Here is a 20,943-nt window from a genome sequence, read left to right as displayed (position 1 = left end):
GTTTGATTATTTTTTGTTTGGTCAGCTCTGAGTATATTTCCCGTGCATCTTTTCATGCAGAAGCCCAGTACCAAAATGTGTGGATAGCAAAGAGCTGCTCATCCCAAAAGTGCTTTTCCAAAGAATTTAATTATGATTTGATGAAAACCTTCCTAATAATGGCTTACTTCAGCCATGAGTAATTTATGGCCAGATTATGCCCTCTGCGGTAAAACAACCGCCATGGAGCATAGCTGGATTACTAAAAGCAGATACCATTGTAGCGCTTAGATAGCACAACCTCTTATTTCATGAAGTACAGCTCTCCTTTGGACCCTGCTTGCCTGTTTATTGACCTCCATTTAATTTCCTTCCCTGATGACTCTCTCTGTTTTAGCTTGCACACTTGGATCCACTTGAGACAGTGCAAATCAGAGCAAAGTTCGATCCCTAGGAGTGCAGTGGTGTAACTAGTTGGTTTTATGGCCARTGTATTAAAGAAAACATTGTGCAATTATTGGCATTTTCAAACAGTAATTATGGTGAGAAGAGAATTTCTACATTTTATTTTCTCCAGAAGGACTGCCTATGCCTTGTAGTGAATATGAATTTGCAGACAAGTGCAGAATGGCCCACTGATAGAGGTGAGCTACTGTTAGGATAGGGACTATTAGCAACACTCCACAGGTCCACAGAAAAACAGTTCTGGCATCAGAAATACATGAGACACTGTCTTTCTTCTCATGTTTTCAGTGTAAGCATTTCTAAAGCTTTTTCTAAGAGTATGAAAAGTTTAAGTGACATGAGAAAAGTGATAGCCAAGCAAGCAGAGGAGTCTGTAAGCAAATTACCAGCCTGCTTTAATGACAGGTAAAATAAATGATGCCCCTCTCCCATTTGTTAAAGTGTTTCCATAGGTACTTAGACATAGTCATGTGAGAAGCCCCTTTGAAATGAGTGACCTAAAGTCAAGTATGTCCTTAAGTGCTTTGCTATGCAGTRGTTTAACAGTGCAGCAAGGTTTTTTGATGTCTATTTCCAAAGTGTAGTCCATGCACACACGAAGGCAAATTGTTCCTCAGTAAMATATGCTTTGGATTTGCCTGAGCTCAGAGGGAATGAGAGTTACCTGGGGGGATGCAGAGCTCATTGCTGTTTGCACAAATAGTGCTCGCRCATGTAGAAACAGGTAGTGTTGCCCAAGGTGCTAGTAGGCAACTAGAAAATGTGTGGAATAACAGCAGTACTCATCTCGGTGCCTGTGAACATATCTGGGGCAAAAGGAGGAGTAAAGGAAGGAAAATAGAGTTAAAAAAAAAAAAGTGAGGAGAATGCTGTGGGATTGCCTGGTGAATCAAGGGATGGAACTGCTGACTGCAGATGTCTATCACAGAGCAATGAAATGCCATTTGACTGATGCAACCTTTGGAGCGCCTCTTCTGTGATGCAACTTGACAAACATAGATTGCTTTATTTTACTGGGGCTTTCATTTCGGCTGAAGGCAATAATTGGTTAAAAAATAGTATTGTGCATATAGTTTAGTGCTCACACATTGTGATAAACTATAATCATCAGGGATTAAATTCTTGATCAATATTTTAYAGTGTGTCATAAAATCTAAGACTTCTTTTGAGTGCCTTGTCGTGCAGTTGAATCAAGGTCCTTGAGGGAATTGTGGCTGTTGAGTAACAGCAGACGAATCAAGCTGCTTTCATCAGCTACATCAGTCTGTCTAAATTCCATCATGCCATCTTGGCTGAAAAAGCTTGAGAACATGGATTCCTGTATTTCCAAGTCACAGTCACGCAGTTGTCACTTGGAGAAGGCACAAGAGATGGCAGTATTTCCAAATGCTCTATATAAACCCAACCAGCTGACCCATAAGAAAAATGCCAGGCTTTGGGTATTTGGGTTGACAGGTGTTAGTCAATAGGGAATTAATAYCACGAATTAGATTCAGAACTAGGATTTTCGTTGGCCTTTAGCTAATCAACAGCTATGCAGCCACTGTATAGCCAGGGAATGCATTTGTGGTACCATCGTTAGCAGCTTTGCTGTTACGTGACAAACAAATCCTGGCAATACTGCCTTTCCACTCTCTATATTAGTTGTATATTGAATCCCTGTGTTGGTGCCTTTGAATCGAGTGGGAAGCTGCTAAATGACCTTGAATGCCTTCTGTAATTTATATAGGATATTTTTTTTTCCCCAGAAGCCAAGTTCACTTGGCAGGTTTTGGGGCTTTTGTTAAAAACTTGGAAGGACAGAGGACAGAAACAGAACCTCCAGTTTATAAATAGCAGATAAAAGCTGCTCTGCTTCTTGAACTGCAATTTCAATGTCCTCTCTTTAACTTCGCTGTATTTTAATTATGTCTGTGGCTTCCCTTTCCAGTGTTGCCACTTTCAGAGACTCCATCCTGTGGTTCTTGCTAACAAGAAGACTGTAAGACCAAGTCCTCCATGCGCTAGAGTAAGCAAAGGAGGAACTGTTCAACAGTAAGTAAAGGACAAAATCATCTCTTAGACTGTGAAAATGAATATTACCACCTCCCCCAAAAGCTCAAGCACTTAAGCAGATTTTTAGAGACTCTTACTATGAGTTGATATGGTAACTTCAGAACAGTGACATGGTTGTGGATTCCTAATATACACGGACTGCCAATAATGTGTCTTCTGGTAAAACTCTGTCGTATACAGCAGTAGGGATTCTGACTGTACAAACATTTATCTCTGAGTTTCATACTTTTTTTTCCCTCTCTTTTGAATACAATGCCATCTCACTAAATTGGTGAGGAGCCTTGCCTACAAAAACCTTGGTATGTTAAAACTTCATATTTGAACTGATATTTGAAGAAACGTTGACTAGTCAAACCTGGTGTTTATTTCACACCTTTAGCAGTTCTGCCTTCAGATTTCTGCACATTTCCCATATATGGGTGAGACTTCTCTTTTGTCACATTCATTTTGGGAATGGAGCTGGTTGGATATATGGTTTCAGTGATAACATCCATGCTGTAGTTTTCAGATCCTGATTTAGTCACTGTAGCCAAGTGGGCGTGCTGGGCAAGAGCCCTATCTGTAATTTGTCATGTGGGCGGCTTTCAAGATACTAGTTTGAAACAATGGAAAGTTCAAGTTGACAGAAGCACAGAGGAACCCAACCAACACAAGCCAGACAGATTTGAGAAATGCTGAAGGAACAACTGTGTTCTGGGAGAAAGCCTTCAGAGGAGGGGAAACAGTGAGAAAAGCCTTTGGGAGCTTTGTGCCAGTCTCCAAGATGTTTAGGGATTTAGCACGGCTCAGAAACATTTTCCCTCACATCCTTACCACAAAGACAGAGTCTCCACATTTAGGGAGAGTCTGAATCTGTTCTTATCATCTCTAGTGTGCTGCAACTTGTCTGACAAGTATATGTACAGGACAAGACACATCCTAAAGGATTTCTTCTTCTGGAGAGCAAGCCTGAAAAATCAGAGCTCTGTAAGTGCTTAATGCTGTAAATGGCATTGAAAACACAATTCTTTATTATAGGAAAGTTGAAGCATGCTTAAACCTTCTGATTATCTTCTTTAAATAGCAAACCCGCTCTCTATAGATAGATTCAACTACTCATTAGAGATGGGCTGGTCTGTGGGCATCTCTGCACAGTCACATGCAGCCAATAGTGCCACATCCTCTCACTGACCTCCTCCTTTTTAACATAGGCTAAAATATGCCTGGAATATGTATCCACAAAATCAGGATAGGAGGAAAGAAATAGACATTCGATATAGCAGTAAAATACATTATCCTGCAATAACTAGCCTATATTCACGATAAAAAGGGAACTAATTTGGCTGGTGCTTTGAAGTGTAAGGTAGACATAGGAGCTTCTTACCAGTAAACCATTGGATCCATGGACAGTGACACAGCGGGAGAAGGTATGGTGAATGGAGACATCCTTCACRTAAGTTGGAGGGTTGTAGCCTCCCTTCTCGTCCACATCTCCAGCCATATGGAAATGAATTGGGTAATGTCCCATTGTCTGCTGGCCCATATATTTCAGTTCTAGACCTTCGATATGTGTAGCCTTAAAATCAAGACCAATCTGGAGAACAATGGAACATCAGTCAAGAACCATAAAAGACTTCCGGAGTAAGAAGAGAGGGAATACAGAGGTAAAATTGTTTGTATTGTACCTACTAGAGAAATTCATTGTGTGGAAGGAAATGCATGGCTGTGGTGTGAGGGAAAGAGGGTCATAGTGGCTAAGGAGACTGTAGCTGCTCTGCRACCCCTCCAATGTTGTCATGGCAATATCTGACCTTGGTTTGCAAGGAAAACTGTTCACATTTAATGTTTTCCATGAATTTCTTTGGCCAGCTAAGCTCAAATCTAAACATTCACACTCTCCATCACCAGAATTTGAGGAAAACTGGGATTGTAATGTAGAGACTGTATCTCAACCTGCCTGGCTGAGCAACATCAGTAGGGGCGTAAGGTGCACTTCAAAGCAGGGGGATCAGCAGCAGCAGCAGCAGGGTGGACCTGCTGCGCTGCAGGGAGAGGCTGTTTGCTCAGTGGGCTGACGCGACAAATTCCTTTCTTTTAGCGTCCTGGCTTCCTTGGTATGTGCAGGTGTGGCTCTGTGGGGAGGAAAGTGCAAAGAGAGGGCTCCAGCCCTACCTTGATATGTCCCCCAAAGGTGTCGAAATCAAAGAAGGAGCACAACTTGCTGCTGTACTCATAGCATTGCGCCTCCATCTCGCCCATGATCATGATGTTCCGGCTCAGCAGCCCCACTTCTGCTCTCATGTCAACGCCGTCAATGACTTCTCCAATGTGGAGGTACGTCGCTTTCCCTGAGGGAACAAGATAGAGTTTCAGAGTTACTCTGCCAACACTGCTGTTTCCCTTCACACTTCCTGTGGTGGGGTTAGCATGATCATGAAAAGAGTAATTGAATCAGCAAAAACTGTTGGCTGACTCCTCAAAGAAGGGAAGCCTGGAGCACAGGTGTTACCCAAGGTCTTGCTGAGAATTCTTCAACAGAGGAAGTGGGATTTTTGGTCTTAAATTGCTTCATTTAGCCAGAGAGTTAAACCAACAGTCTATTAGACAAAACATGCTTCCTACCTTGGAGAGAGAGACTGTGACCACTCAGGAACTTTTTACATTGGTTTGCAATCAGCTGTGTATGAATGTCCAATGCAAAGAAATTTGCTGATGTAGCTGCTGAGAAGACTAAGCCCCCAAAGTAAGCATAGCACTTTCTATAGTGAGACACTGGGAGATGTTTAACTCACACAGCACAGCTCACGGGTGAGTGTCAGCCCGATCCTGCTTAAGTCATGGCTGTTAATCCAAACAGGGGCAGCAACAGGGCAGAAATTGTGGCCTGAGACAACCACAACTGCAGTCAAGCTTGTGGGCTGTGAGATCTCTCCTTGTCTGTGGCTCTCAAACTGCCCAGTTTTGGATCCACCCACACTTTTCAAGCTTGCTCTCAATGCTTCCCTCTGCCCTGGCTTAGCCGAGTTGGAGATCACCCGTCTACCCCATGCTGGACGTGCAGATCTCCCTTTGCCGGGTCAGGTTGCTAATAGCCTCCCTCCACACACACACACGCACACCTGGCTCCTTGGAGCAGTTAAGAGCACATAAAGCCTTCCTTGGCCTGACCAGAGAGGGGTGAACTCCAGGCAGTATGGATGTCTAGAAAGCAAAATAATCTCTTTGCTGTAATTTCATTCAAACATATTCATCTTCCCTCCTTCCTGCCTTGGCTTTCTGCAGAGAATGCAATTGGGAAAAGGCTCATCTTACTGTCTACATTCTGTATTATTCCAGTAAAAATAAGTAATAAACTCTTTAAGTAAACACTGAACTTTAAGGAATGCTACACTTGCATGTATTTAATTTCAATGGAACCGTTCAAAGCCGTAATTAGAAACAAATGGCAAGCCCGAAGCCTGACTATCACTGTGAAGCACTTTGTGCTTAAGCAGAGGTGCCAAGCTTGGGGGGGGGGGAGGATTTTGAACATTTAAACATTCCTGCTTTAAACAAAACATGATGCTTTGACTTTATGAAAAAGATATGCAAACACCATTCACTCCCCCTTTCTCCTGAGGCTAGGAGCAATGTAATTCACTGATAATATTAAGATCTGGGAAGGGTGAGTGCTCTGCCTTGCTCTGAGATTGCCACGCTGCTTGACACGCTGTTACATGTGCYCTCTGCCTCAGCTCCTCCACCTACAAAATAATGCTATAACATGAAAAAACACTGTCTATTAACTAAAAGAGAGCTGATGGCAAGATGGCGCACTGCCCCATCCCACCCCATGGAAAGCAAGGGGCAGCTCTGGGCAGCTTGTCCGTGGTAGCAAATGCCTCCCCCAAAAGGCTTTGGCTTGCCTGGGCGTCTCTGGAGCATCGCCTTATCAGGTGTGCATCCAAAATCAGATCCAGCCTGTCTGAAAAGCAGCTTCACTTCCTTTACTCATGTACATTAAAAAGCTGTGGCTAAGAATGTCCTCTGCATGAGGAAACCCTATGCAAGATGTTTAGCAACTCTGCTAAGGAACACAGTCTCTCGTTATGAAACTGGTTTTAAGTTGTTGTTTTCAGTTTGTCCCCAGTGCTGACCTTTCTTTAATTTACTGAAATGCAGGAAGAAGTTCAGATAATCGTAAGAACATCCTATTTCAAGCCACGTCTCTGGGAGTCATGGTACTGAAATTAGATAGGCAGTTTTGTTATTTATGTGCTGAGCTCTAGAATAATAAATGTCATGCTTGCATGTATTTAATTTAATTTAACACCAGCCCAGACATGCAAAATAGTGTAAGCGCTGATAGGAATGTTAAACATGCACTAACCGGATTCTAAATATAACCTCTTGGGTGCATGTTTTTCACTTTGCACTTTTGCTGACTTAACTTGTTTGGAGATAAAAGGAGACAAGGAAAGCAATTCCCTTCCAATGTAAAAGTGGATTTTGAATAATAGCTCTTTTAACAGAGTTTTGAAAAACAAACCTCTCCTCATGGCAGCCAGAAATTCAAGCTCTCCACGGCAATGGGGCCATCCTGTGGAAACGGTTCACAGGAGACAGACGCTGGCACAGGAGCCCTCAGGTGCTCTAAATTCTTTACGGAAACCAGGCAGTTCCCATGTGGCTGGCAGTACTGGGATGCACGCTTATAAACCCAGGGCACTTACAGGCAGCAAAAAGAAAAGAGGCTGCTCCATGGAGAGTTCAGAGAGCTCACTCGGAGGTGGGAGCTGTAACTCAAATTTAAAGCTAAGCTGTTGCTTGTGGTGGGCACGCTGAGCCGTGCCAGGGAGCAGCAGTGATACCCCGAGACCTTGGCCATGGGCAAGCCCAAAGTAAGGACTCRCAAACCGGCATTGAAGCGGTTTGACGATAAGAAAAGCAATGCTACAACTTTGAATGCATGAGCAATGCATTYGTGCTTCAGCAGCGACGCCGATCCCAGGGGCCGCCCAAGCCAAAGCCAGGTGACTGATTCACCAGCTCTTTCTCTGGGCTGGGTCTTGCTGCATCACTCACGGACAGGAGTTGCCTCACCAGTAAGCATGATGTGTGCCGGGCTATCACCTAAACCAAACACAGCCTGGCAGTGACACGGGTTACGTCTCCGCCTGACAGCTCTATGCACTGGCAAAAACAACCCCTGCGTTTGCTGCTCTCACTGTCACACTGGTGCGTGCGGTGCGTAGGACATAAATTCATGGGGAAAAACTGCTTTAATTTGTGTGCTTGCCTGACATACGTCTTGATTCAGCAGAATATGAGCGCATTTCCATGCTTACTACTGAAGACAGCAACTATTAAAGTAATCAGGGCAGTTATTAGTAAGGGTAAGGCAACTTTTAAAAGAAGGTATGTATTAAGATAAACATAGATGATCCACAAATCAAGGGCAGGCTTATGTCAACATAACAGTTCAAAGCAGAGTCTCTGCAAACTGTACAAAGCTTCAGGAAAACCTGTCATACTTGAACCTAACCATAAAACCTGGGTCTCAGTTCTTATCAAACCTCAGAAGGGTGGAATTTTAAAACTATTTCAGCAGCTACAGATGCGAATGTGTGCCTAGCTCTGGCGAATTACGCGCAGCTATGCCTTTGAAAAGCCTCCCAGGTACACTCACACATTCCTAAACGCCTTGGCTCTAAATGACTTAAACTCCTAAATCTCGCTTTCAGAACTGAATCAGGCACTTAGAGGCCAAGGCTTGATTAAGATGAAATGGATCTCAGATACTTCTGATATTTTTTTTTCTTTTTTCTCTCCTAAATGTTCAGATTTTTCCAAAGGGTCTTTGTTCTCCTCTGGACTTTCTCAGGCCGTGGATCAGATCTTTTCTCTCATGGTCTGTTTCCTAAACAACAGTTTTTAAAGGATATGTTAAACACAAACTTGTCTGTTCAACTCATGTAATCCAGTGACATGGAATACTTCTTCTTTTTTTTTTTTGTTTTTTTGTTTTTTTGTTTAAATCAGTGTAATTCATTGTAGGTGCCAGCCCACATCTCTGTCACATTTAGCATTGGTGCCAAGCATTTGTCATCTCTGGTGGTAATGCCCCTATTGCTTATATTTGATAAACAGCAAATATTCTCACAGGCATCCTGCCAAATCCTYGTTGTTCTGAGGAACAACGGTCATCAGTGTGAAACACACTGATGGTGTTTTCTATTGCATCCCCAAGCCACAAGACCGTAATATAATGTGGTATGGACCAGCTTCTTGAGTCATGCAGTACAGCCTGGTGCATTAACAAATAAATATTCCTCCAGGATGCATAACTTCTATGAAGGAAATTAAAAACAATTTGCCAGTGGAAGGACTTCTARTATAAAGGATGAAACTTTAGAAAGAGTTCAGCTCTAACCAAGACTCCATGGGACAGATTCCTTCTGGGTAACTTTCTTTATTTTAGCCTTTCTTCACTCTTCGGTGCTGYGGCCCTGCACAGTGCAGCGCACAGTGTGCTGAGCAGCTCTAAAACACACCTTTGGCTGTATGAGCATGAGAAGCCATGGGTTCATGTGCCGAATATGAAGCGTATGCTTAAGTGCTGCATCGGATCAAAGCCTTCTGTCAGTAGCGGTTTGGTTTCAAGGCTGAAATTAGTAATCTTATTGCTGCAGACAGATGCGACCTGAGAGGTGGTATGGATGGGTGGGAGCCCCTCCGCTCACACTCTGTGCTGACTTTAATTGAGCACAGTGCTGCATAATAACACTTCACGGCTTCTAGCTGGTCCTGTTCAAGGCAGGGCAGATGTCTACCAGCACCTGTCTCTGCGAGCATCCCGGAGCCGTGCGTGGYCGAGGCCCCCTGACTTGCACTGCCCGTCCCCCCATCAGGTGAGAGTCCCGCTGCCCCTAAGGGCTTTCAGTGTTTGATCCCAGTGACTGCCATGCTCTTTCCTAGATGCACTAGGTCCTGCTTCATGCCCTCTTTCTGCACTAGCTCACTGGCAATCTACCAACACTTTTCTGTAAATGGGAAGTTTTCCCTCTCTGACCTTTCATTTTTTTCKCTCCTTACCCTGACACCAAAGCCCTTGCAGTTGGGGTGGGAAGATTAGGCAGGTCTGTTTGGCAAACAAATTAAATCTTTGCTTCTTAGTAAGCCCAAAYGTGAACCTTTTGAACTGCTATGTAAACTTTATTGTGTTTCTTCTAACTCTGCTTCTAGGCAGTGACCAAAGGCGGAAAAAAGGAGCTCTAAAAGTCTGCTAGAATGGGCCACTTCTCAGTATTTCCTGCGCAACCTTCGAGCACCAGAGATGCCTTAAGAGAACGAGCTTCCAAGGAATTCCAGCCGAAATGATGCCAACCTCTACACAGATCTCTCCAAATTGCTGAAAGTGTCTGTATTTTGGCAGTGGAGTAACTTCCCCCACTCCCACAGCACAATACAAACGCTGACCCAGGCAGTTACTGTGGAGTTGTTAGAAGATTATATATTTACAACCTCTTTTATTTCAGAGCAAGTTCCCTGCAAGAACAAGAGCCCAGTAAACTCTATATCTCTAAAATACCCACAACCCAATAAGCTGAATTTAAGATATGTGGAATTGTAATCATAGATTTTCTAATACGTGGGATAATTTGAGTAATTATGCCAGACACAAATAGGTTTGTTCATGCTTTATCAAGAGCCATGACCGAGCACAAAAGGGCATTTCAGCATTTCTCTTCCATGGGGAAACTTATCAGCATTGGTAGTAACTTCATACAGAGGGACCAAGATGCAGATAAGGCTTGTTTCCCAGGGAAACTAGACAAAATACTTGATCTTTCCTACTATCCTGTTCTGCCACAACAACACAACCCTTCCTTCCTTCCTTCCTTCCGTCTCCCTCCGCTGTACCGCCGTCCCTCCCCGGGGCTTTGTGAAGTTCCAAGATCAAACAGTTTTAATCTGTTCCCACAGAGAAAATAATCTAGACAGAAAAATGACAAGCAAAAAAGTTAAACAAAAGGAGGCGAACGGGGAGAAAAGTTCCATTTAAATGAGCGACAGTTTGACTGGGATTCACGACCTTCGGATTTCAGTCCTCTCTTGAGTAGCATTTACTCAGGAAAGTAATCATTTTGACATTATGGAATTACTTACTCCAATAAAGGAGTGCCCAGGAGCCATCCTTGCGTGCCCTCCCTTGCTTCATATGCTGAGATTTTTCAGTTACCCACAGGTAGACACCCAAATCCTACTAAAATCTAACGAAAATGGAGTATTAACTTGCTTAAGCTCTTTTAAAAAGAGCAGCTTTATTTTCGTTCAACAGTCATCTTCTTTGCCTCTAATCAAGCCATTTCTAGTAAGTAAAGCAAGTATGACTTTTCAGCAGGAAGTATCAAATATAAATAGCACATGAGCTAACTAATAAGTTTGACTTATTTGGCTCAATATCCTAAACCATGTCTATTAAAATATTATTAAACAATGAGAGCATCAATTATAATTAAAGCTTGGTATGCTAAGTGGCTGCCACACCAAATCGTCTGTCCACRCAGCTGAGGTTTTCTGAATTTTCTTAACAAAGAGACTCTTAAGTAGTTCAGACTTGACATTTAGGTTTTGTTAAAAAAAGTGGAAGGGAAAAAATAAAGATTAAAAGGAATATAACCCATCAAGGGTCTGAATTATGTTATCATTCTTCTTCCAAATGGCAGACTTTTGGAGTTCTCAGCTGCTAACCTAAACTTCTCAGGAAAATTAGGCCATTCCACTTATTACAAAGAACATCTCCCCAAGGCCACATATATTAATGCATCTGTGTGAGAGCCTTTCCTCAGAAGGAGCAGAGCAAGCCTGAAGAGCTCCCTCTGGGAAAGGCAGGCACACGTCCAAGAGGAAGGTCTTCTGCATGCAATTAGGAGCCCAACGCACTCGCTGCGCCAGCRGACCACTTACTTGCACAAAGGCTAGAGGCTCGGCCCTGCTGCCTGCCAGCTATTTTTGTGTGATTGCTCCCTGTCTGTCTGTCATTGCCCCTTGGCACAACATTTCGGCCTGCTGGCCAAATATACCCCCGAGCCCACCTCCGCAGTACAGCCGCCGGGGCAGCGGGTCGGGGCACTGCAGGCAGGGGGGCAGGCTGCAGGGAGCTGGAGACACGACACGCAGGTGGGTGCACCGACTCCCAGCAGGGGTGGAGAGCACCCACCCAGCAGGTCATTAATTCTCCTGGCTCTGGCTAATTGCCTGTCACAGCACAGGGCTGWACAGTGGCCAAGCACAGAGTATCCCGGTGACCTGCCGGCTCCTAAAGACAGCTCAGCCTTCCTCAGGATTTATTTAACCTAGACTGAACTTAGGATCAGGCAGATCATTTTATTTTATAATGTGAATGTGCTTTTGTTACAAGAAAGTTGGATGTGATTTTTATTACTGGACCAGGTTCTGGGCTGATTGATATAATCAGTGAAATCCCATTGACGTCAATGGGGTTGCCTAGATATAAGTAAGGGCAGACTTTGGCCCTAGTATTCATGTTATTTGTGGTAATAAAAGGAATGTCCTGATTCTCCTAAGAAGTAATAGGAGACTAAGAGCACAATTACTTTAACAAGTGTTTCCACTTGCTTCTTTACTTCAAAATCACATGATTTTTTGTTGCTTTTAATGCCATATTCATTTCCTTAACTAACTTAGTGGCCATTGCTGTGACAGATAAATATAATTGTATGAATTTCACAAATCCATCAAGATTAAAATTTCTCCTAGGCTCTTCCCATAATCTGTGGTCTTTATTTTTATTGACTATCTTCCAAGATCATCCTCATGAAGTAACTTGTATCCTACTAGTCTGGAACAGTTTTTCCAATAGCTCAAAACTTGCTCAAGAAAAATATTCTGTTTGGAGAGGTCTCTTCTTTACAAGTTGAAAGTACTAGTCATTTTAAGTCATAAGACTATGATACATTCAAACTGAGAATAACATTTTTCTTGGCTTCACAAACACCTCTCCTTTAGGCCGTCTAACAATGAATGACTAGAGCTCTGTGGAAAAGCGGTGGCCAAAGGAAGTATATTCGTATCCTCCAGAAGAGGTTGCATCAGAGATAATGGTAAAGTAGCTCATTTCACAGAACTGAGCAAACTCCCCGGTGCATTGGAYGTTCCAAGTGCCCTCATGGTTTCTCAGAAAGATTTTACTGTAAATATGCACAAAACCTCTGCCTAGAAAAATTGCCAGTGCTTAAGCAAAAGATAATGTAACATACATGAATTACTACCAGGTAAATACCACTAYTCAAATATGGCCTCAGCTATTATGCACTTTTATAGTTAAAAAATAACCTTTGTTTTGTAAAGTATGGCAATTACGAGTTCTTCATCTGTTCACAGAACAGGCAGTTAAGGTGATGTTTCCATGCTCTGTTCATCAGTGTGCCAAAATCTAGTTCTAGATGAGAAAGACCACTTTACACACTCAAGCAGAGATGCACATGTCCCACTCTGCATTTCACTTTTAAGCTCATATTAGTAACACTCTGTGCTTGGTAACAGTTATACTATTTAATTGGACTGAGTAATTGAAGGCCACTGTACAATCATTAGACTGCAATGTCTGCTCAGCAGCAGCAATTTGTTCCAGATTTGAGCTAGTCACCATCAAGAGAAAAACACCATGGCTCTGCAAAGCTTCCTGTTCCTTCTGCTCGGATTAATTCAGGCAGCACTCTACAAACTCCATTGCCCCAAAGACCGCGGCTCAAGACAATATGGTTGGCCATGTGACTCCAGAAATGCTTGGGTAATACGTCACCTCAGAGCGATGCGGTCTAGACACACAGTGTAAGGAGACAGTAGCTTCAGTAGCAAAGAACAGAGTTTCTAAAATGTAAGATTACATTTCTTGTTAAATATAACTTTCTTAGGAAAATAGCCAGCTGCACATTACTTCATAGCCTTAAAAATTTCTCACGGTCTGCTCTTCCTCTAGCTCACCCTCCAGTCCAGCTAGGGTCACCTCCTGCTCTCTAGAAAGTAATACATTCTCAAAAATAGAATTGCAAAACAGAATATTTCAAACACATTAACTGTATTTCTCTCCCTTAAATAAATACATCCATTCAATAATAATGTTCTTGGGGCAAAAAAAAAAAAAAAAAAAGAAAAGAAAAGAAAGAAAAAATTCGGTCAGGTGCTGAAAAGGGAAAGTAGAAAGGAACAAGAATCAAGACAGATCTTTTTCAAGCAAGAAAGGCTTACTCAAAACCACCTCAAAACTACCCATGCAATTCTACTTACTTAATGGAGTTACCTCGGTGCAAATGACAGAATTTGTCTAACATAATACGGACATGACAAGACAAATACCTTACCTGCTACCTTGACCTGGTTGGCTCTGCAGGACCTGCATGGCAGCACCGGGAACTCTTCTGCCTGGTACATGGAGTAGTCCGTGCTAGCAACCACAATCCTGTCCCCGGGTTGCCACGAGCTCACATCGTCCGCGAGATTCAAGATCGTGCTGTTCACATTGGTGTCAATGGTAACTGTGAGCTTGGGTTTCACTGAAGAGCAGAAATGGGAGGGTGGGGAATTCAGTTAATGTTATCACAAAGTGCTATTTCTTGTCTGCAACACCAGCAAAAATGATTTTGTCCTGCAACATGAAACATTTAACTCTTCCAAACATGCTCTTTACTGGTTTTGGTTTGGAAAGCAAGCAAACAAGAAAGTGTTTTCTGTTAGCTGCAGGCAGGTGGATTTTCCACTAACCCCACAACTAAATTTAAATGCAGTTCATAGCGTTCGTTTTCACCACGTGCACTTAGCAACAGTCTTTACGGGCAGTGGGCACTGGTATTTGCAGCAGCCAAATGTGGTCTTTAACATAATGACTGCTTTTTCCAAAAAAACTTTTTCTACCCTTCTGTTCCCACCAACTGAACACTAAAGAACCCCTTCTAATACCTGGGTTACAACAGCGGTGTTGGAATTAGTAAGTACAAAATGGATTTTTACTTTTAAAACCTGTTGTCTTCTCACACACTGAATGAGTAATCCTACCTCATTCCAAAATGCTTTAGTAAAAGGCAAGCTATGTAAAGAAGGGACTTGCCCAGTATTTGCCATAGCATTGCTGGGTTTTCGAGACACCACCCTGTTACCTCTGCGAGCGTGCAGGAATTTTTCCTGAGATAAATCTTCAGCAGTTGTATCTGTGTTCATGTCAATATCCCAGCCAAAACTGCAGCCTGGGGAATTACTGAAGTAACTCTTAGGCTGAACAGAAGTCACTCGTCAGAGGACAGTATTTCTGCTTTTCTCTGGTCTGGATTAGGACTATACTGTCTACCTCAGGCAGAGCRCTCTTTGGAGAGGACCTCAGGTCTCTGGGTACCAGCAGCAAAAGTACTACATGAAATTCAAGTTTGTCAGATGGATTCTCTTTCTCAGGGCTGAACTACTGCATCCTCCGAACAGCCATGCCTGAGAAGGAGGAGTGYGAACAGGCCCTCCGAATGACACGGAGTCTGGCTTTCAAAAATGGGTCACGTACCAGATTTGCCACACAGGAACCGTACTTTGTAGTTCTGGCAACCTTCGTCTGTCTGGTCCTTACCATGGCACAGGAACCTATAATCACGGCCACTTTTGTAAAAAACCTCAGTTGTTAAATTAGCTCCATCAAGCGTCAGTGCCTGCAATGAGAATAGAAATGTGAAATGGATGAAGGGATTTCACCTGTACATTGACGCCTTTGGAACAGGCTATTGCTTTGTTTGCAGATGATGCACATAGTTGCATAACAAAACAGGATGACTGTTACATGTACTATCCAGCCTGCACTCCAGCTGGTGCTCAAACAGAGCTGTTTCATGTGCAGACTGCGTAGATTATTGTTAGGTGTACAAGTTTCTCCCATATCTATATTAAGACCATGTGCTTTTTTTGGACGGAGTATTCTGAGCTTTGCTAACATCTGCCTTGGTGCCCTAGATTTTCTCTTGCCATTTGTTTGAGGTCAGATGAAAACACTGAACACATGCTTGAACCCAAATGAACTCATGGGTTTCAAGCCTCTTGACTGTACTCATTTCATTACTTGTGGCTAGACTATGTCTGAGCCTTGCAGAAGAAAAAGGTGGGGGTGGGTCTTATTTTTTCTTTACATGGAGTAGTGATAGCTGCTATCTCCACCAAGAAAATACAAAGCTGTTCCAACATCCATACTGGAGCATTGCTCCAAGAGGAACAAGAAGAGATGGCATTTTCTTACACATACATGCCAACCAGCAGTGTGATACATAGACTCTCCTACGTTTCTGCTGGAGCAATATCACTCCTCAGGGTCAAGTTAAATTTCAGAGTCTAGCTCTGACGCTTGCAATTCTCCTGACACTTTCACAAAAATGCAATGCGTTGCATTRGACAGCTCAAACAGCACAGGCATTTTAACAAAGCACCAGGAAATAAAACATCTTTCAGCAATGGTCCAGATCCTGCATCTCTCACTCATGCCAACCTTCCTTGTTAATGCAAGCACTTCACTGCCCTTTGTAGGATTAGCACCACCAGCTGAAGGAATGTGCCTCTGGCTAGGCTGTGCTTCTATTATTATCATTTTATCTTCAGTTTTCTTGTATGTAGCGTATCTGGAGCAGGCCAGCTGGTATAAATCAGTGCGACTTTATGAAGTCAATGAGCAACACCAGATTACACTACATGAGGATTTTCCCTAAGATCCTGAGGATAAACTAAAAAATGCTGTTTCACTTTTAATATACATGGAAAAAAAAAGTAGCTCTCATTTAACAGAACAGAAAAATAGTTTTGATTCTTGAACAGAAGAATGTATTTCTTTTTTTCTGTTTAATATGCATGCTAGAAGTGGCTGTATCGTAATGWATATCTGACCTCTGTTCTAAACTAAATTGTCACTTCACATATATACATATGGAAGCTGAAATGAATGTGGATTTGCTCAGACCTGGCAAAAAGTTATAGGGCAAWTTTTTCCTTTCTGTTCAAGAGGAGATTCTTAATAACATCTAGCCTTGGAAACTTTCACTCATACTGTCAACATTCCCGTTTACTTCAATAGCAGTATTCTTGTGAATAAGGACAACTCCACCAGTTCAGAGTAGGCAGGAACCTTAGGTTCAGCCTCTCACTGATACAGAGTATTTAATTGTCTTTTGCTAAGCAATGCTTCTGCGTTGTTTTAGCAAARGATTTGTAAAGTATGTAGCTGGCGTTCACCAAGAAAAGCTTTTTTTTTTGAGGGGGAGGCATTAAGGGCCCTTTTGCAGTGTTGGAAAAGGTATATGGTTTCTCTTCAGCATGCTCGCCAGATGGTGTAATTATAATGTTTAGCCCCAGATAGTTTTCATATTTCTTTCCACAGAAAAAAACGAATTGACTCAAAGAAATGGCTGCAAGCTCRTCGACATTTTTTCCAACCTACCAGTTGGTAGCTTTACCATCTCATTACATTCTGTGATTAATTTTTCAGGTAGAATGCATTCCAGAACCATTTAAAAACTTTCAAATTTTCATGTGTTTTTTTCTTTTAATCTTCCAACTGGGAACCACATATTTCCTGGTACATCTGTGCTGTCTGTGGCCCCATCTGTACTCCTGCTCGTGCCAGAAGCCACAGTTTACTGAAGGAAGATTAATTCTATAATATTTTGTCTCAAAAACATACAGAGGTTGGATATCAGATCTTGTCAGTTATATATTAGAGCAATAAAATTAGAGCCGTAAAATAATTAATGTCTTTTGTTTAGAAACAAAATTCACTGACAAGCACCATATTTTTAGGTTCTGATCTGAATTACTCCACAGAGGACTCAGYCCCTTTCTCTGAAGTGAGTGGTAAGCAGGCCTACCTGGATATCAATGGGTTGACTACAGATTTTATCAGGATGAGCAGCTTTGAAATCTGAAAGCTTCTCCATGTCCTTAGATCTTGCTTTATCAGGCTTCTCGAACCACTCTGTCCACTCTACCTCTGGAGACAAGTGCAAACAAGAAAAGTCATTTGAAAGTCGAGCTTAATGAGTGTAACAAAAATGCATAAAGCATAATTTGATCTCAGATATCATTCACAAGTTTCTCCACCAATGATCTGATTCCTGTTTCTTCCTGCCAGTCTGTCAGCTGCTTTTAATGATTCTGCAAAGTGTAACCAGCCAAGGGAGACTGGAGTTACTGAAAGCTACATAACTGGAGTATGCAGTATGAACATTATTCAATAGTTACGGATTTTGGATCTGTGTCCTTCTCCTTAGCTGCCTTTTCTGATTTGCAGATTAAGTTACAGTCAGTTACTGTATGTTGTCTGAAACATGGATATGATGAYTATGCAGTCAAAAGAAATAAGAGGTTGTGTGTGATCTCTTAGATCGTAAGAGATGGAATTTCATACTCAGTGCAGTAAAGGAAAAAGGATCCTGATTACTCAGAGGGACCTGAAGACAACTGGGGAAAGAATCAGTGCCTATTCGTTACTGGGTTAGCAGCAATGGAAATAGCAGCTAGCAAGTCCATTCTTTCCAAATGGAAAGGTATTGCAATAAAAAGGACCATTCCAGAAAGGATTCACTCTGTCTGTCAGTTCCCTGTCATTAAGCTAAGCAGCAAACAGATCTCTTACCTTGAACCCACTCACTCGTGGAAGAGACGTTAAAATGTTCTCCATTCTCGGCTTGGAAWAGCTTGAATACTTTGGCCACCGCTGACCCTTTGTGACCTGCAAAATAAAAAGGACTGGTAAAATCAGCTTCTGCGGTCAATAGAAGTYGGAACTGGAAAGGTAACGATCCATGTGTGCATTTGTATATTTGGACATATAATCCAGAGTTAGTCCTGCACAGCTTCCAGAAAAAACTCTTGCTCTTGGAATCAGGCTTCAGACACTTCATAACTGCCTGGACAATCAAAAGGAAAAATCTTCAAAAATCTAGGGGATATTAAAAAACCCTGACAGYTGGAGTATATTTTATTTATGTTGTAGTAAGTGATGTCATTAGCTGTTTTTGACAATGCCATGAAAAGTCACAGGAAGCATCACAGCTCTTCAGTTTACAAGGATATGGTTTTGCAAGAGGTTTTGCAGCTACCAGTGCAGGATACATTGACTTATATTTTCAGCTGATGTAACTGGGATAGTCCTATAGCTCTCTATCAAAGAAGGAGATAGRCTGAGCTCAACAGAGCTACATGGATTTACACCTGTGCAGGATCTGGCCTTTTATCTCAGGGTTCAGGTAGCCCAGGCTGCACCCGACTCAGCAGCATCACCTCATGCATTAATGGAAAGAAGTAATATATACACAGAGCATACAAACAAATATTTCTTCCCATCAATTGCTTACAGCTTCAATGTAATGTAGTGTCAAGTGACCAAATTAATCTCAACCATAACTCTAATACTTCCAGAGATAACATCAAGCAAGCATTTTGTGCATGATATTCACCTTGATATTCAATGTGGTCTTCAACAGAAGAGGAGGGATTTCCTTTAACAGTAATAAAACTCCATGGGTGTCTGGGAAATCAAAATGAGAAAGGATCACATTATTTAATGTATGAGATGCATATTTTTTAAAACGCAATGCTCTTGCATTTCTCAGAGACACCACATTCGAAACCAGTCCGATTTGTCTGACAGGCAGCCTAGTCAAAATTAAAAATACCTTAACATTTYATATTTCTTCAGTAAATACATCACAAGAAAAGTTCAAAGACAAATCCCTTCTTAATACAATCTATAATTAGTAGTTTCTTGACAAAGTGTTTAAAGAAGCTTGTTTATGACAGACATACAGGACACGAGCAGCTCCTTGGGGAGCCTAAAAGTCTTTCTGTGTGTTCGTGTGTGTGTGTGTCTCTGCGTGCACAAAAAGCCATGAGAAAAGCCATTTGTGGTTAAACAAATTTAGCCTATGCTAAAATCTTACATATCACTATTCTCATTGGAGTGACCCATGAGAATTTCTAATAGATGAACTGGCTGGAAAAGTGCAATAAGAAATACCTAGATAGTCTCTGGGCACACCATTTTTCTCATTTTGAACACTGAAGTGAGGCAAAGGGTAATGAGTCTGAATCATCTGTTCCGACCTGATCCTGTGTCAGAAATAAGTTCATTACTATCTGATGGTTATTGGTTGAGCAGTTGAAGAGCTCTCAGCAAATCTGGAAAAGGAGCACCTGGATGAGTAAGGCTGGAGGAGAGATGCTGAGGAACCCTTGCAACCTCGGAGCTGAACCCAAGGAGTGGGCGTCAGGAGGAAGTTTTATCTTGTTTCTGCCTTTGAAACTGAAGAATTCAGCATATTTCTTCTTAATGACTAACAGAATGACAGGCATGTGTTCAGAAAGGCTGTCMCCCTTACCCTGGATGTAGCAAACAGTCTCCTAGATTAAATTGTTTCTCTATTGGTAAAAATACCCCATGATTTCAGTAGCATCAGGCTTCACACCTGAGTCTTGCAGGTCGCCTTATGCTCTGCATCGGSTGGTGTAAGAGATGGCATAAAGCACCCTTGGACCTCCAAGGAGGACGTACAGGGACACTGACAGCTGCTGAAACCTGCGGTGCTAGAGAAGCACTTGCAGGARGCACAACTGCCTCAGGAGCCGGCCAGCGAGCTGGATGCTCCTGCTGGAAACCCTCCTGGCACAGCACCCGCCAAGGCCCTGCGGGGCTGTCACCCCCGCCCAGAGAGAGAGGGGTGGTGGGGACGAATGACGCTTTGTCACACAGCAGGCAAGATAGAGAAGCATTATTTTTCGGTCCCAAAATTCAAGACAAATGACAAAAAGATGATGGCTTCAGAACAGACCAAAAATAATCTAACAAAATACCAAGCTAGCTGGTTTTGTAAGCCAAGGTTTGGCCTCATTTTCATGTTGTTTGTTTCCCCTGGTTAGTTTTTCACTAACAGGATTTTTAAACCAATTCATCCTTAATGCACGAGGATGCATACCATCTGTCTGGGACATATGAAGTGGAAGGACCAGCAAGTCCAGTAAGAGCCAAACCAGTGCTATTTGGCTGAGATTCCAAAGGGAACAACTGTGTCATCAGGCTCTGAAAGGCTTTTTTTTCTTTTTTTTTAATTTATTAGTAGAAGGAAAAGGRAAAAAAAAGCTCACTGATAAAGAGCAAATCCACATTTCAACGGGACAAGAATAGAGGAGGAATGCAAAGATTTTCCCTTCATTCTTCATGTCCTGGACTCAGCAAATAGGCAGCGGAGATGCCAGGAGCACAGAAAACATGCTGCATAAATCAGCATTGCTCGTTGGCTCTTGCACAGCAAGGGAGATTCGTGCGGCTTTACAGTCTGGATGAGTATGACACAAGTGGAGATAGCCAGGCATTTGTCACTGTAAGCACCCCGCTGCTAGTCGGAAAGCCACCCAGCACATGGCCAGGGAGCTTTCAGAGAAGCACCTGAG

At 42.4% G+C, this 20,943-nt stretch overlaps 1 protein-coding gene across 1 annotated transcript in view; it reads right to left on the bottom strand.

The window, feature by feature from the left end:
* CEMIP (cell migration inducing hyaluronidase 1) overlaps positions 1-20,943 on the bottom strand; it is a 119,475-nt gene that overhangs the window by 29,802 nt on the left and 68,730 nt on the right. Inside the window, exons 7-13 of the mRNA XM_085308720.1 lie at positions 18,954-19,024; positions 18,131-18,226; positions 17,364-17,485; positions 15,029-15,170; positions 13,845-14,036; positions 4,651-4,826; positions 3,863-4,072 (exon numbers count right to left, since the gene is read on the bottom strand). Of these exons, the coding sequence (XP_085164846.1) occupies positions 3,863-4,072; positions 4,651-4,826; positions 13,845-14,036; positions 15,029-15,170; positions 17,364-17,485; positions 18,131-18,226; positions 18,954-19,024 (1,009 nt within the window). The remainder of the gene's footprint in view (positions 1-3,862; positions 4,073-4,650; positions 4,827-13,844; positions 14,037-15,028; positions 15,171-17,363; positions 17,486-18,130; positions 18,227-18,953; positions 19,025-20,943) is intronic.

The sequence above is a fragment of the Rhea americana genome, unplaced genomic scaffold (assembly GCF_003343005.1).
Source record: "Rhea americana isolate MKP2758 unplaced genomic scaffold, rheAme1 scaffold_28, whole genome shotgun sequence".
NCBI lineage: Eukaryota > Metazoa > Chordata > Aves > Rheiformes > Rheidae > Rhea > Rhea americana.
Note: the sequence above shows the minus strand (reverse complement) of the source record. Positions and strands in the feature narration are given on the sequence as shown.